General features: G+C 31.1%; 3 protein-coding genes across 5 annotated transcripts; 1 reads left to right on the top strand and 2 right to left on the bottom strand.

Annotated features, from left to right (window-relative positions):
* The first annotated feature begins 101 nt into the window (after window positions 1-101).
* On the top strand, window positions 102-4,117 carry LOC107995409 (E3 ubiquitin-protein ligase parkin). The gene is made up of 8 exons (XM_017052913.3): window positions 102-409; window positions 530-731; window positions 870-1,230; window positions 1,305-1,506; window positions 1,583-1,738; window positions 1,820-1,942; window positions 2,021-2,105; window positions 2,177-4,117. The coding sequence occupies exons 1-8, from the start codon at window positions 152-154 to the stop codon at window positions 2,284-2,286; spliced, it is 1,497 nt and encodes a 498-aa protein (XP_016908402.1). The 5' UTR covers window positions 102-151; the 3' UTR covers window positions 2,287-4,117.
* Window positions 2,645-7,420, bottom strand: LOC107995411 (T-box transcription factor T). 2 transcript variants are annotated; one of them, XM_028665546.2, is made up of 6 exons: window positions 6,502-7,420; window positions 5,077-5,172; window positions 4,698-4,941; window positions 4,438-4,591; window positions 4,119-4,181; window positions 2,645-4,026 (listed from the first exon to the last, which is right to left on the bottom strand). In XM_028665546.2, exons 1-6 carry the CDS (start codon window positions 6,807-6,809, stop codon window positions 3,203-3,205), a joined length of 1,689 nt encoding a protein of 562 aa, XP_028521347.1. In that variant the 5' UTR covers window positions 6,810-7,420; the 3' UTR covers window positions 2,645-3,202. The 2 variants fall into 2 exon arrangements, with proteins under 2 accessions (XP_028521347.1, XP_016908404.1); XM_017052915.3 differs by having other exon boundaries at window positions 2,897-4,026; window positions 4,119-4,316; window positions 6,502-7,409.
* A 2,519-nt stretch (window positions 7,421-9,939) lies between these two features.
* Window positions 9,940-10,969, bottom strand: LOC133665629 (uncharacterized). 2 transcript variants are annotated; one of them, XM_062084343.1, is made up of 3 exons: window positions 10,736-10,969; window positions 10,474-10,557; window positions 9,940-10,387 (listed from the first exon to the last, which is right to left on the bottom strand). In XM_062084343.1, the coding sequence occupies exons 1-3, from the start codon at window positions 10,865-10,867 to the stop codon at window positions 10,073-10,075; spliced, it is 531 nt and encodes a 176-aa protein (XP_061940327.1). In that variant the 5' UTR covers window positions 10,868-10,969; the 3' UTR covers window positions 9,940-10,072. The 2 variants fall into 2 exon arrangements, with proteins under 2 accessions (XP_061940327.1, XP_061940328.1); XM_062084344.1 differs by lacking the exon at window positions 10,474-10,557.
* Between the last annotated feature and the right edge of the window lie 332 nt (window positions 10,970-11,301).

Below are 11,301 nucleotides of genomic sequence, written 5' to 3'. Positions count from 1 at the left end.
TATTTGATTTTTTCCTCATTTTCAAATTATAAATTGCAATACTTTATTTGTTATCAAAAATATTCACTGAATTTATTGTGCTTTCAATAATATTTTCTATCCTTTTTCGTCTTTAAAAAGCGTCAAAATAAACGACATTCGCATTAACGGTATGAGTTTCTTTTTTGGCTTTATACGAAATGTATTTCTTAAGATGTTACAATTAATTTGGTTTAGTAAGCGAAAAATAACTAATTCATTAAGCATATACGTGAAAACTAATACGGGAAATACATTTGCTGTTGATTTGGATCCAAAATGGGATATAAAAAACGTAAAAGAATTAGTAGCTTCTCAAATGGGAACATCACCTGAAGATATAAAAATAATATTCGCAGGAAAAGAACTACATAATTCAACGATAATAGAAGTAAGTTTATTTTGCAAAATTATTTGCTAACAATCATGTTTTTCAAAGTATAAAGCAATTTAAGTGTGATAACCTCACTTAATCAAATTTAACCTCGTTTAATCAAATTTTGTATTATAGGAGTGTGATTTGGGACAACAAAGTATATTGCATGCAATTCGAACTCCATCACAAAGACTAAATAAAAATAAAAATACCAATATCATTGATGAATCTCTTGAAATTTCTGAATTAAATGATAGTGGTGGAAAGCCAATGAATGAAACTCTTACTGATTTACCTTTAGATGAATCAGATCTGCAAGAAAATTCATCCATGGAAGGTAGAATAATCGTAACCTTTTAAAGGGTAAACATATATAGATGAAATAAATATTAAATAAACAAATATTAAATAATTATCAATATATAATGGTAACTAATTATAATTTTATATAAATAATATGCATTTATATTTATAGAGAAACAAGAGAATCGAGCACATTTTTTTGTATATTGTACAACACCATGTAAATCTGTGACAATTGGAAAATTAAGAGTAAGATGTGCAACTTGTAATAGTGGAGCAGTTACAGTAGATAGAGATCCTCAATGCTGGCCAGATGTATTACAACCAAAAAGAATAACAGTTCATTGTGAAAATAATTTTTGTCCAATACCTATAACTGTTAATGATGATACAGAATCACAAGTTTTATATGCACATTTCTATTTTAAGTGTGGGAAACATACTAGTTTAGGAGAAGAGGATGAAGCAGTTCCTCTTTATCTTATAAAACCAAACTTAAGAAAAATACCTTGTCTTGCTTGTACAGATGTTAGGTAATTAAATATTGAAATATTAAATTTTATATGAGTAAAAATTTATAATAGTTTTAAATATTGATTTTTTATAGGGATATGGTTTTGGTTTTCCCATGTGAAGCTGGTCATGTGACTTGTCTTGATTGCTTTAAAGATTATTGTTCAATTCGATTAAGAGAACGTCAATTCCAATTTGATAATATTAGTGGTTATTATACTTTACCATGTCCAGCAGGATGTGCAAATTCTTTTGTTCCTGAAATACATCATTTTCATCTTCTTACTCCAGAACAGGTACTTTATATAAGAAAATAAAGTACTTATATAAATCTTAAATAATTTTTAAATATTAATAATAATACATATACAGTATGAACAGTATCAAAGATTTAGCACAGAAGAATATGTGTTACGTGCTGGTGGACTTTTATGTCCAAGACCAGATTGTGGTATGGGTATCATACCAGAATCTCCAGATGATGGTAGTGATAAATGCAGAAAAATTCAATGTTTTGGTGGTTGTGGGGTAATTATATAAATAAAAAATTCTACATAATACAACAATTTTACTTAATTACAATATTAATAATATACTTTTATATTCTAGTATGTTTTTTGTAGACGATGTTTACAAGGTTATCATTTAGGAGAATGTGAATTGCAACAATCAGAATCATCAAATGCTTTGCATAAATCGGGATATTTACTTGATCCACAAAAAGTTAATGATGTATGTATATACTTTTAATATTTACATTTATTTATTAATTAAAATTATTTGATTTATATTTCACGATTTTTTATTTAGGCAAAATGGGATGAAGCTAGTAAAAAAATTATTAAAATCTCAACAAAACCATGTCCAAAATGTAGAACACCAACTGAAAGAGATGGTACTTTAAAAATAAAAAAAATTATATTTCAATAAATTTTCTATTCTTAATTTAATGAAATTATTTTCTAGGAGGATGCATGCATATGGTTTGCACTAGAGCAGGATGTGGTTATCATTGGTGTTGGATATGTCAAACAGAATGGACAAGAGATTGTATGGGTAATCATTGGTTTGGATAATACATAAGTATTTATATCAGTAAAATATTATTCTTTTTATAAATATAAATTACAAAGAAAAAATTAGAAATATGATTGCCATCATAAATTATTATACTAGTTATTATACTAGTATAATTATTAATTCAAGATAGCAAGTAAAAACAAATTTTATAGAATTTTGGATATCATTTTAAGTGAGGAATAATATTTATATATTTTTTTCAATTGTACTATTTTTTTTTTGTATACTTATATAAATTATTGATTTATTAGAATTTTGCTCTATAGAATTTTGATTACGAACAATTCTACAGAATTAATTATTGTATATATAATATATTTATCAATGTATATTTGCATATAAATTTTAAAATTATTAAGAAAATGTAAGTGCCTTTATGCTTTTCTATTTAAGAAATGTATATACATGAATATTTGTCTATGAATAAATTATCATATGTCAAGTATAAACAAATCAACTTATGATATTACGATATTTTTTTAATTCCAAGGAAACGGTATATGCATATTTTACTGTTATACTTAATGTATATTATCTAAAAACATTAACACGATTTTAGGACGGATTCGACATTAAATTCGATATTAAATAATTATGAAATATATAATTTGACAATCTATTAAATTATTTCATTAATCTTATTATTTTAATATTTTTTTCAATGCTTATATTGGTATTCATTATTATATATTCGTATAATATTCATTTCATGAATGATATTTTTTAACATATCTATATATCTATTAATAATTTTAGTTATTTATGTATATCATTTCTATTGCACTCCAAATGCATTTGTAAATATAATATGATTTCGTTCATACTTAGTCACCTAATTATTAAAAGAAATATAGAAATTATCAAATAGCAACTCCATACCTTAAATAAGATCATTTGTATCATGTACAGAAATCAAATTGCTGTAGTTTGTGGTGCCGGCGGTGGTGTCAATGGTGTCCAAGCAGTAGCTTGATGATCATTATTTGCAATATCTGAATCTTGTCGATGATGTCTATCAATCACCGTTGTTAGATATCTTCTATTTTCATCTGACTGTACATCATTTAATGTGTCTGCATTTTGTTCAGAATAACTAACAGGTATATGATGTTCTTTCGAAGGAGTATCGTATTCGACACTAACAGGAGAGACTGTTCCAGCTTGTTGGATTGGTTGTAAATGTAGCATTTGAGAATGATGATGTTGTGAATGACGATCGGGCGTTGTTGATTGAACAGGAGAAGCATGATATTCATGAACATATTCGTCAACAGGAGGAACGGTATCTGTTCCATTTGAGTGTAAAGTATGATGTAATCCTGTATGAGGAACTGACGTATAAGATGACATTTGATGATGTAAATGTAAATTTAAATTTAAATAAGATTGTTGTTGCTGTTGTTGTTGCTCTGACAGAGTAGTAGGATGAATCCAAGCTGAAGTATCAGTACAATGATTGTGTTCCTGAGGAACAGAAGATAGGTTTGATGGCACATATAAAGTGCATCCTGTAGCTGTGGTTGGTGATGCTGTTCCAACAACGCTTCTACTGAATACTGCATGTGAAGATGAAGTTGGTGAAGGTGAAGGAGATGTGGGCCATTCCTGCGTAGGTGGAAGACAAGCTGGATTCAAATTTTGCAGAGATTCTGGACTACGTGGTGACCATCCTGGTGGTGCTACATATGCTGTAGAATGCAAAAGTTGTACTGAACCATACGGATCCGCGCGTTGTTCTGTAATGATCCAAAGATTTATTTATTTTGAATAATATATATCTTATAAAAATAAAAAAATTATAAAATTAATAAAAAATATAAATATTTACCATCTTGAATGTATTTATGTCTCAAAGTGTAAGGCGTTGATCTACAAGTACTCCTGTGACCAGCTGTGGAAACGGTACAAGAATTAGAAAGATGATTATTGACTGTCACTGATGCTTGATTTTGTGCGGCCGCAATGGCCGTGGCTGTGTTATATTCGTATCCCATCGTAGGTTGTGGTAAAAACCAAGCGCCAGTGTCTGTAATTTATAATTCCACATTTTTTTGAAATATATTTCTAATTTTCAATATAACCAATGAACAATATGTATTCAATGAAATTATAAATTAATGTTAATAATCTGTAATCAGTTAACTTACATTGCGGATAAGTTTGCGGATCAGCAGGTCTTTCTTTAGCGTCAAGAAACGCCTTCGCAAAAGGATTGTATTTAATTTTTAAATTTGTAACTTCTTCATTTTGATAAGCTGTCACCGCTATGAATTGTGTCTCAGGATAACGATAGGTGAGCACCTGAATATCATTTACATATCGAAATAGCACAATTAACAAAATAATTTTAATATTTGTTTGCATTTAATTAGTATTATATAGAATTATAAATTGGAGAAATTTATACCGTTCTTTCTTCCACTGCATCTACGCGAACCAAGTGCACTCGAGGTTCATATTTATGTAATGAATTTAGCATAATTTGCCCGTTTCCATTGGATTTGTTTGTCAATTTCACTTTAGCAAACGATACCGCTTCTTTCATCCAATGAGATCCAAAATTTGGACTCTCTGGATGAATGTAAATTGGATTCGGAGGAGCGACTTCCGCTTTTCCACCTGGGACCCATTCTCCGTTAACATATTTCCATCTATAAATAAAATTTTCAAATATATATTTTTCACATTATACATTTATAACATTTATAAAATAATTTTTAATAAGTTTAATAAGTTTATTAAAAATTTTTTTCTTTCTGTTTTTTTTAAGTTATACACTTTGTTACCTGTGTGGATCCACTTGAACGAATTCAAGAAGAAGAGTGTACATAGCTTTTGGCTCTAATCCTCTTGCAACCACTTTAACAACAGGAAACATCCGTCTGAAAGTAAAATCGAAGATGAATATAAGTTCCATGTAGATATTTTATCAATATGTTTCTTTTATCTTTATTTAATTTTCGATTGTATTAGCTACCACAAGATATATTTTGTAAAGTGATAACGAAGAAGATATCTCGAAAAGAAGAGAATTTTATAAACACTAATGAAAGTAACACTGAAGGCGGCGGATAGCAGAAGAATCGAGCCGGCACACCGACAATAAAATTTTACGATGCCCACAATCCTGCGTAAAACTCCCTGGTTTCTGCTAGTGTGCCCACAAACACTGATATTCCTGCATGAAAAACGCGGTCGACAAACTGTAATCGTTTTTAATAATATACGAATCATAAAAGTAGTCGGGCAGGATATGCTGTGGCAAATCTTTTGATCTGCCGGCCTTAGACATTTAAAGGTATTTCCTTGACTAGATTTTGCTCATCTTGTTCTTCATTTTCTGAATTGAAACATTTTTCTTCAATGTAAAGGAAGAGTGTTGTATATTGTAGCATAATACATAATATTTGATTATTGTGGCAATTATCATAATAATTAAAATAATATTAACATTTTTAGATATAATAAAATCCAAAAAAAGTTTACCAAACGTTATATTAGAATCAAATAAAGAAAAAAAAATGAAGAATCAAATTTGATGCATAATATAAAATTTGATTGAAAGAAAAATATTTGTAATTGATTGTGTTTTTTTTATTAATTTAGATCGGTGTGAAAGAGACTACAAATAGTCAATTCAATTACAAGAGAAGAATGTTATCCTGTTTTTGAAGCAAACATGAAATATTCATTGCGTGAATTTTTTTCGTAACATTTTGTAATGATCTTTTTTTCATTCCACGAGCGGTATCTTTTCCCTCTCTTTTTATCTTAGTGTATATGAACTATTATTTTTACCTTCTGCCTTGTTCGCACTGATGTTCTAATTAATACATTTTTATGCATGAAGAAGAGCCATCTTTACTTCAGACCTTTCAACCAACAGATCCTTCAAGTTTCTTAAATGTGAAACCTGTGATATACTATTTTAAATGTGTAAATGACTCATGCATAAATAATCATCGATAAATCGTTCATACTTAATGCATCAATGTTTTTTTTCCAAACTGACAGTTGCCACTTTAGTGTTATAAAATAAAATCGAATTAATATCATCAGATTTAACGATGACTAGCAATAACATAGAAAGAAAAGCGTTTTATCAATATCATTTCCAACTTCCTACATAATCTCATGTATGTATATTTTTTTCATAGAAGTTTTTCTCAAAATTTTTTAAATTTATTCAAGTTTTTTCGATCATCACTCACCTTCCATTCTTTGTTACAATCATTTCATTGGTCAAACATTGAAATTTAGTCCATAGATCTCTGTCTTCGAGTGACAATGAAAGAGATAATCCCTGATTTCCGCTAACAGTCATAACACCAAGATTCTGTCCCGAAATCACCGTCCTTTCATTGCCTCTTTCCTCGTGATCTTCCTCCGGAGTCATTCGATTTTGTCTTCCAGTATTGTTCCGCTCTCTTCCACGATCCTCGTGAACTTCCCGTTCGCGATCTCGTTCACAACAAGATGACCGTGTTGGAGAACCGGGTGTAGCCGGAGCTGGTTGCATTTTCTCTTGTCTCCGATCTCCAGAATTCGTTCTTCGATCTCTCTGACCCGAGATGTGCGACTCGGAAGAAGTAAGAAATATTTTCTTCGACTTCTACGATAATATTTCTTCCTTACACCTCCGTAATCCAATTCACAGAAAAACTAACTAATCTCTTCTATTGTATTATTTTTCAATCAAATACAAATATTACTCTCAACGAACACTATACTATCTCTCTGGCTTAAGAAGATCACAAGATGAAAGGAAGAAATCGAAGAATTAATGGAAACAGGAAACAGGAAGAAGAGATCCTTCTTTCAACTTATAAAATTTAGTTCGATTTTCAAATCGAATTAACGATTCCCAAGAATGGAAAAAAAGGGGGAAGACAGAAGAGGAGACAAAAGTGTCGAAGAAGAACGGGAAGAAGGACGGAAAATCTATTTCCTCGGCGAGACTATTCGGTCCCCGCGGCCGCGTGGCCGTGCTCGTAACACTTGGGCGCGATATTTCACACTAGTCGGCGAAGACGATCCGAAGACTGACTGCTGACATATCGTCGTCTCTGTTCGACGTCTTTCTTCTCTCTGTTTCCACGATGGTTACCATCCAATCGATGCTTGTGCACGGTTCTCCTGTTCCTCAGGTGCTAATTAAACTCTAAATTAGGAAAGCTCCGGGGACAGTATGGCGGACTCTCGAGAGCCCCCGAGGCCTCGAAGGCAAAATCGTCGATTGGTCGCAAGGATCCATGCTTCGTAACGGCGATTTCACTGGCGGTTAGATTCTTTTCGAAGATAGAGGACATTGGTCGCCGCCTTTCCTACGTTTCCCCGGCCAATCCATGCACGGGACCATTTTACGATTATACGACGGTTGGTCGATCCTTTTGAAAGCACGAGGCTTGCCAGTCCGCCCACGCGACAGTCGCGAACAGTCGTCTTCGCTGGTATACGCGCGTTCCGATCACCTCCGAGGAGAGCTTGCGATTCTTCGATCAGCCTCTCCTTCTTCATCGTCAACCCACCACTTGTTTGCTCGTTCTCGATGGTTCACGTTCGACGAGTAGTAGTCGATGGTTTTTTTCTTCTTCTTTTTCTTTTCTTTTTTTTTTTATTTAAGATGAAAGTGCAGCGAAAGGAAAAGGTCCATTGGTTGCATAGATCGATTAAGAGTCGTCGTGATGAAGAAGACTCTAAAAGGGTGAGAACATTGTGATAGATGTGTTATTTAAGGCTGTGCGATTTTGAAGACTTCAATTTATTTGGAGAAGGAAGAAAAAGAAAAAGAAGAAATAAACTGCATGATGGTAATTATTATTTTTTTTTATTTTATAACAATTAAAAGATCGATGAAATAAATTAATACGTCGAACATGGTATATAATTTTTCACTTTGGAAAACAAAATTATACGAAGATAATTCGTTCCTCGAAAAAGTTAGAAGAAACTGAAGCTACAAAGCGAAACAGTTAACCATTTCGACGAGCAGTCAGTCAGACTGACCATTTCGAGTCAAATGACAAAAATCAACAGCAAGTTACATTCGACTGACCGATGTATCGCGAGTAGATATTTGAGCAGGACCGTTCCTTGTTTGCTATCGTGCGCGGTTTTGGCTGGTAAAGCAATCATTCAGCCCTGGCTGATATTTGTCCTAGTAATTTTGTGGAAGGAAAAGTCGCGATATCGGTGCTGCGAAGCAACGAAGACGTAACCGAGAAGTTATCTCTGTTACACGAACACTATATACCATAGTCGATCCTTAATTTGTTCAACGGTTACCTGTGCACTTCGGTTATTAGCAAAATTGATGCCATGTGATAATTCTCAAACTAAGTCAAGGAAGGATATATAATTTCATTTGCAACTTCATCACTTATAACTCATAAAACTCATAAAATTGTCAAAGGTAGTCATTTTTAGTTTTCAGAATTTCAAGAATCATATATCTCTTATTGAAAGTGATCTTGTAACTCGTAAAATTCTTAAAACTATCAAATGTCTTCGAGTCATTGAAATTCAGAATTGATTATTATATTATAATCAATAAAAGTATCAATTTGATATCATTTTTAATTCTCAGAATTCCAAAAATTATCGCAGATTTGAATTTATTTTGAATTTGAACTGTTTCCTGAAAAATATAACGTGATGTGTTATTAATTTTTAATTGTAACTTTTTTATGGATATGTATTAACAATTCAATAAGACAACAGAATCATCGATGCAGCATCCCACAATTTACACAGATACATCAACGGTGGCAATAAAAGGAAAAGAAAAACTTTTACCTCGAAAATTCTACGCAATGTCCACCGACTGTACGACTCGTTTACGATACGGATATACCGTCCGTCATTACCTGCCGGTTAGGTAGCTCACCTGACGGATTGGGAGGTCCAATCCACGATGTTCGTTCATCACGTTTGAAGAATGCCGCCTTCGGCTGGCTCATCTATAATAAACATCCACGATTACGATCACCGTGATAAAGCATACCCATAGGGTCTTTGTTCCACTATTTACAAATTGCATTCTACCGGTGGATTCTTACACAGAAACGGAAGCGATCAATCCCTTTTACCGGTCACCGACGGTCTTCAAACATCTTTTTTCTTTTTTTTTTATTTGATGAATGAAATTTTCCGAGAACATAATAGAATTCAATTCAGATAATTCTTTTCTTGCTTCTTTTATACCAAGATAATTCATATCAAAATATATTTTTTTATCAGGTAAAGAATAATTATAATAATTATACTTTTAAAATGTTAATATAATTTTAAAATTAATATATTTTTGAGCATTTGTTAAGTAAAAAAATTAAGTATAAAGTATTGATATATCAATATTTTTTAAATAGAAGATGTTTTTTCTTAAAATTTTTGAACAAAATTGCAACCACTCTGGTTCTAGTTTATAAATTGTGTATTTTTTTCAACTCAAGATAAATGTACAAGAGAACATATAATATGTATATATATTATATATATATATAATATATATATTATTTATCATATTATTAAACTTTCAATATATTAAAAGTAAAGAGTGGTAGAAAGTATTAAAAAAAAACAACTTTTATAATTACTTAATCTGTTACATAAAGTATAGTAAATAGATGATAAAGAACTAAACGCAATTGTTTTAGTGATTTCTTCACTGGCTGTAATATCTATAAATTGTACATAGTAGTACTTGTCAAAAAATCTTATAATTACTAGACAAAAAATTAGCATTTTTTTATAAAACATTATAAGACCATTGAAATGATATTATCAAATGTTTCCATCTTTTTTTCCAGAAGAAAAATTCGTATGCTTCGGAGAATCATTATTCTCCATTTTGACAGCTGTTTGTTTACGAGTATCATTATCAAAATCATCATCCCCAACTCTACCATTGTTACTTCGATTTCCATTACTTGGTGTGCCGATTATTATGTAGCTTCCATCACCTCTTTCGCTCATAAAAGATTCGTAATTCTCCCGTTGACGATGCACTTTCGACGGATGAGTGTTCATCGTGTTAGTTTGACAGTACCATTCTTTATCTCTTGCGTGATGAGAGCAATCCAAATAAGCCGTACAATTCTATAAATTTTTATATCAATTAATTTCAATTAATATGTATGTGACATATACATATTTAATATTTCTATAGTATATGTATAATTTACATTAAATTCGTAATATTTTACATAGGGTGTCTCTGTGAAAGGGATGATTTTAAATTGACCTGATGAATTTTCAACGTCGTTTTCCTAGAAAAACGAAGCAAAGTCATTTGCAAATTTGCACTTTCGACTTATTTTTCATGGAATTTTTTATAGAATCTCAATTATTATGCGATATCGAAAGATTTTAGATTTTTATATTTAATTTTCAAATTAAACGAATCATTTTAATTTATTAATTTAATACTTAATTATGATTGTTTACCACGACATTGTCCGAAATTCTAGATACTCCACATCTGGATTGAGTGGCGAACCAGCAACATTCTTCCGGCGTGATTCGCGACAAAATCTCACCACTTTCCGTGATTCTGTGAATGGCAGCCGAAGTTCCCATAATCCCACAGGATCTCGATGAGAAAGGGAAGATGACAGGAGTGGAGAGGTAAGTCTTCGGAAGTAACTGAAGAAAATAAGATAACAACGTTACAATAACGTTATCATTTTTTGTTTTGTCTTTTATTTTTTTTTAAATTTTTTTTTTACTGTCGCATTAGTTTATTTTCATTACACTGTTTACGTTTCTTTGTTTTAAACATTTTGTTATTTCTCTGTTCAAATTTATTATAGGACTTCGCTCCTTAAGCTGGTGTTCGAATTAAAAGTGAATTTAAGCTCAATAATACCGGTATTATTGTAGTTCACATTATACATAATAATAACTGTACTAATAAAAGAACGTTTGTCATCATTAAGTTCCATCTTGCTGCTCTTAACTCCATCAGTTTCTATCTTTCTTTATTATTATTATTTTTTCTTTTTACTTATTTT

The sequence above is a fragment of the Apis cerana genome, linkage group LG14 (genome assembly GCF_029169275.1).
Source record: "Apis cerana isolate GH-2021 linkage group LG14, AcerK_1.0, whole genome shotgun sequence".
NCBI lineage: Eukaryota > Metazoa > Arthropoda > Insecta > Hymenoptera > Apidae > Apis > Apis cerana.
Note: the sequence above shows the minus strand (reverse complement) of the source record. Positions and strands in the feature narration are given on the sequence as shown.

What these genes read in the sequence shown, in the direction of transcription:
- LOC107995409 (XM_017052913.3), top strand. Translation starts at nt 152, where the DNA reads ATGAGTTTCTTTTTTGGCTTTATACGAAATGTATTTCTTAAGATGTTA. An exon ending in AGAAAATTCATCCATGGAAG is followed by an intron (nt 732 to 869) that starts GTAGAATAATCG and finishes TTATATTTATAG; the next exon opens with AGAAACAAGAGAATCGAGCA. An exon ending in ATCTTCTTACTCCAGAACAG is followed by an intron (nt 1,507 to 1,582) that starts GTACTTTATATA and finishes ATACATATACAG; the next exon opens with TATGAACAGTATCAAAGATT.
- LOC107995411 (XM_017052915.3), bottom strand. Translation starts at nt 6,809, where the DNA reads ATGCAACCAGCTCCGGCTACACCCGGTTCTCCAACACGGTCATCTTGT. An exon ending in GTTCAAGTGGATCCACACAG is followed by an intron (nt 4,942 to 5,076) that starts GTAACAAAGTGT and finishes TTTTATTTATAG; the next exon opens with ATGGAAATATGTTAACGGAG. An exon ending in TCCGCAAACTTATCCGCAAT is followed by an intron (nt 4,317 to 4,437) that starts GTAAGTTAACTG and finishes TATAAATTACAG; the next exon opens with ACACTGGCGCTTGGTTTTTA.
- LOC133665629 (XM_062084343.1), bottom strand. Translation starts at nt 10,867, where the DNA reads ATGGGAACTTCGGCTGCCATTCACAGAATCACGGAAAGTGGTGAGATT. An exon ending in GAATTTCGGACAATGTCGTG is followed by an intron (nt 10,558 to 10,735) that starts GTAAACAATCAT and finishes TCGTTTTTCTAG; the next exon opens with GAAAACGACGTTGAAAATTC. An exon ending in TAAAATATTACGAATTTAAT is followed by an intron (nt 10,388 to 10,473) that starts GTAAATTATACA and finishes AAAAATTTATAG; the next exon opens with AATTGTACGGCTTATTTGGA.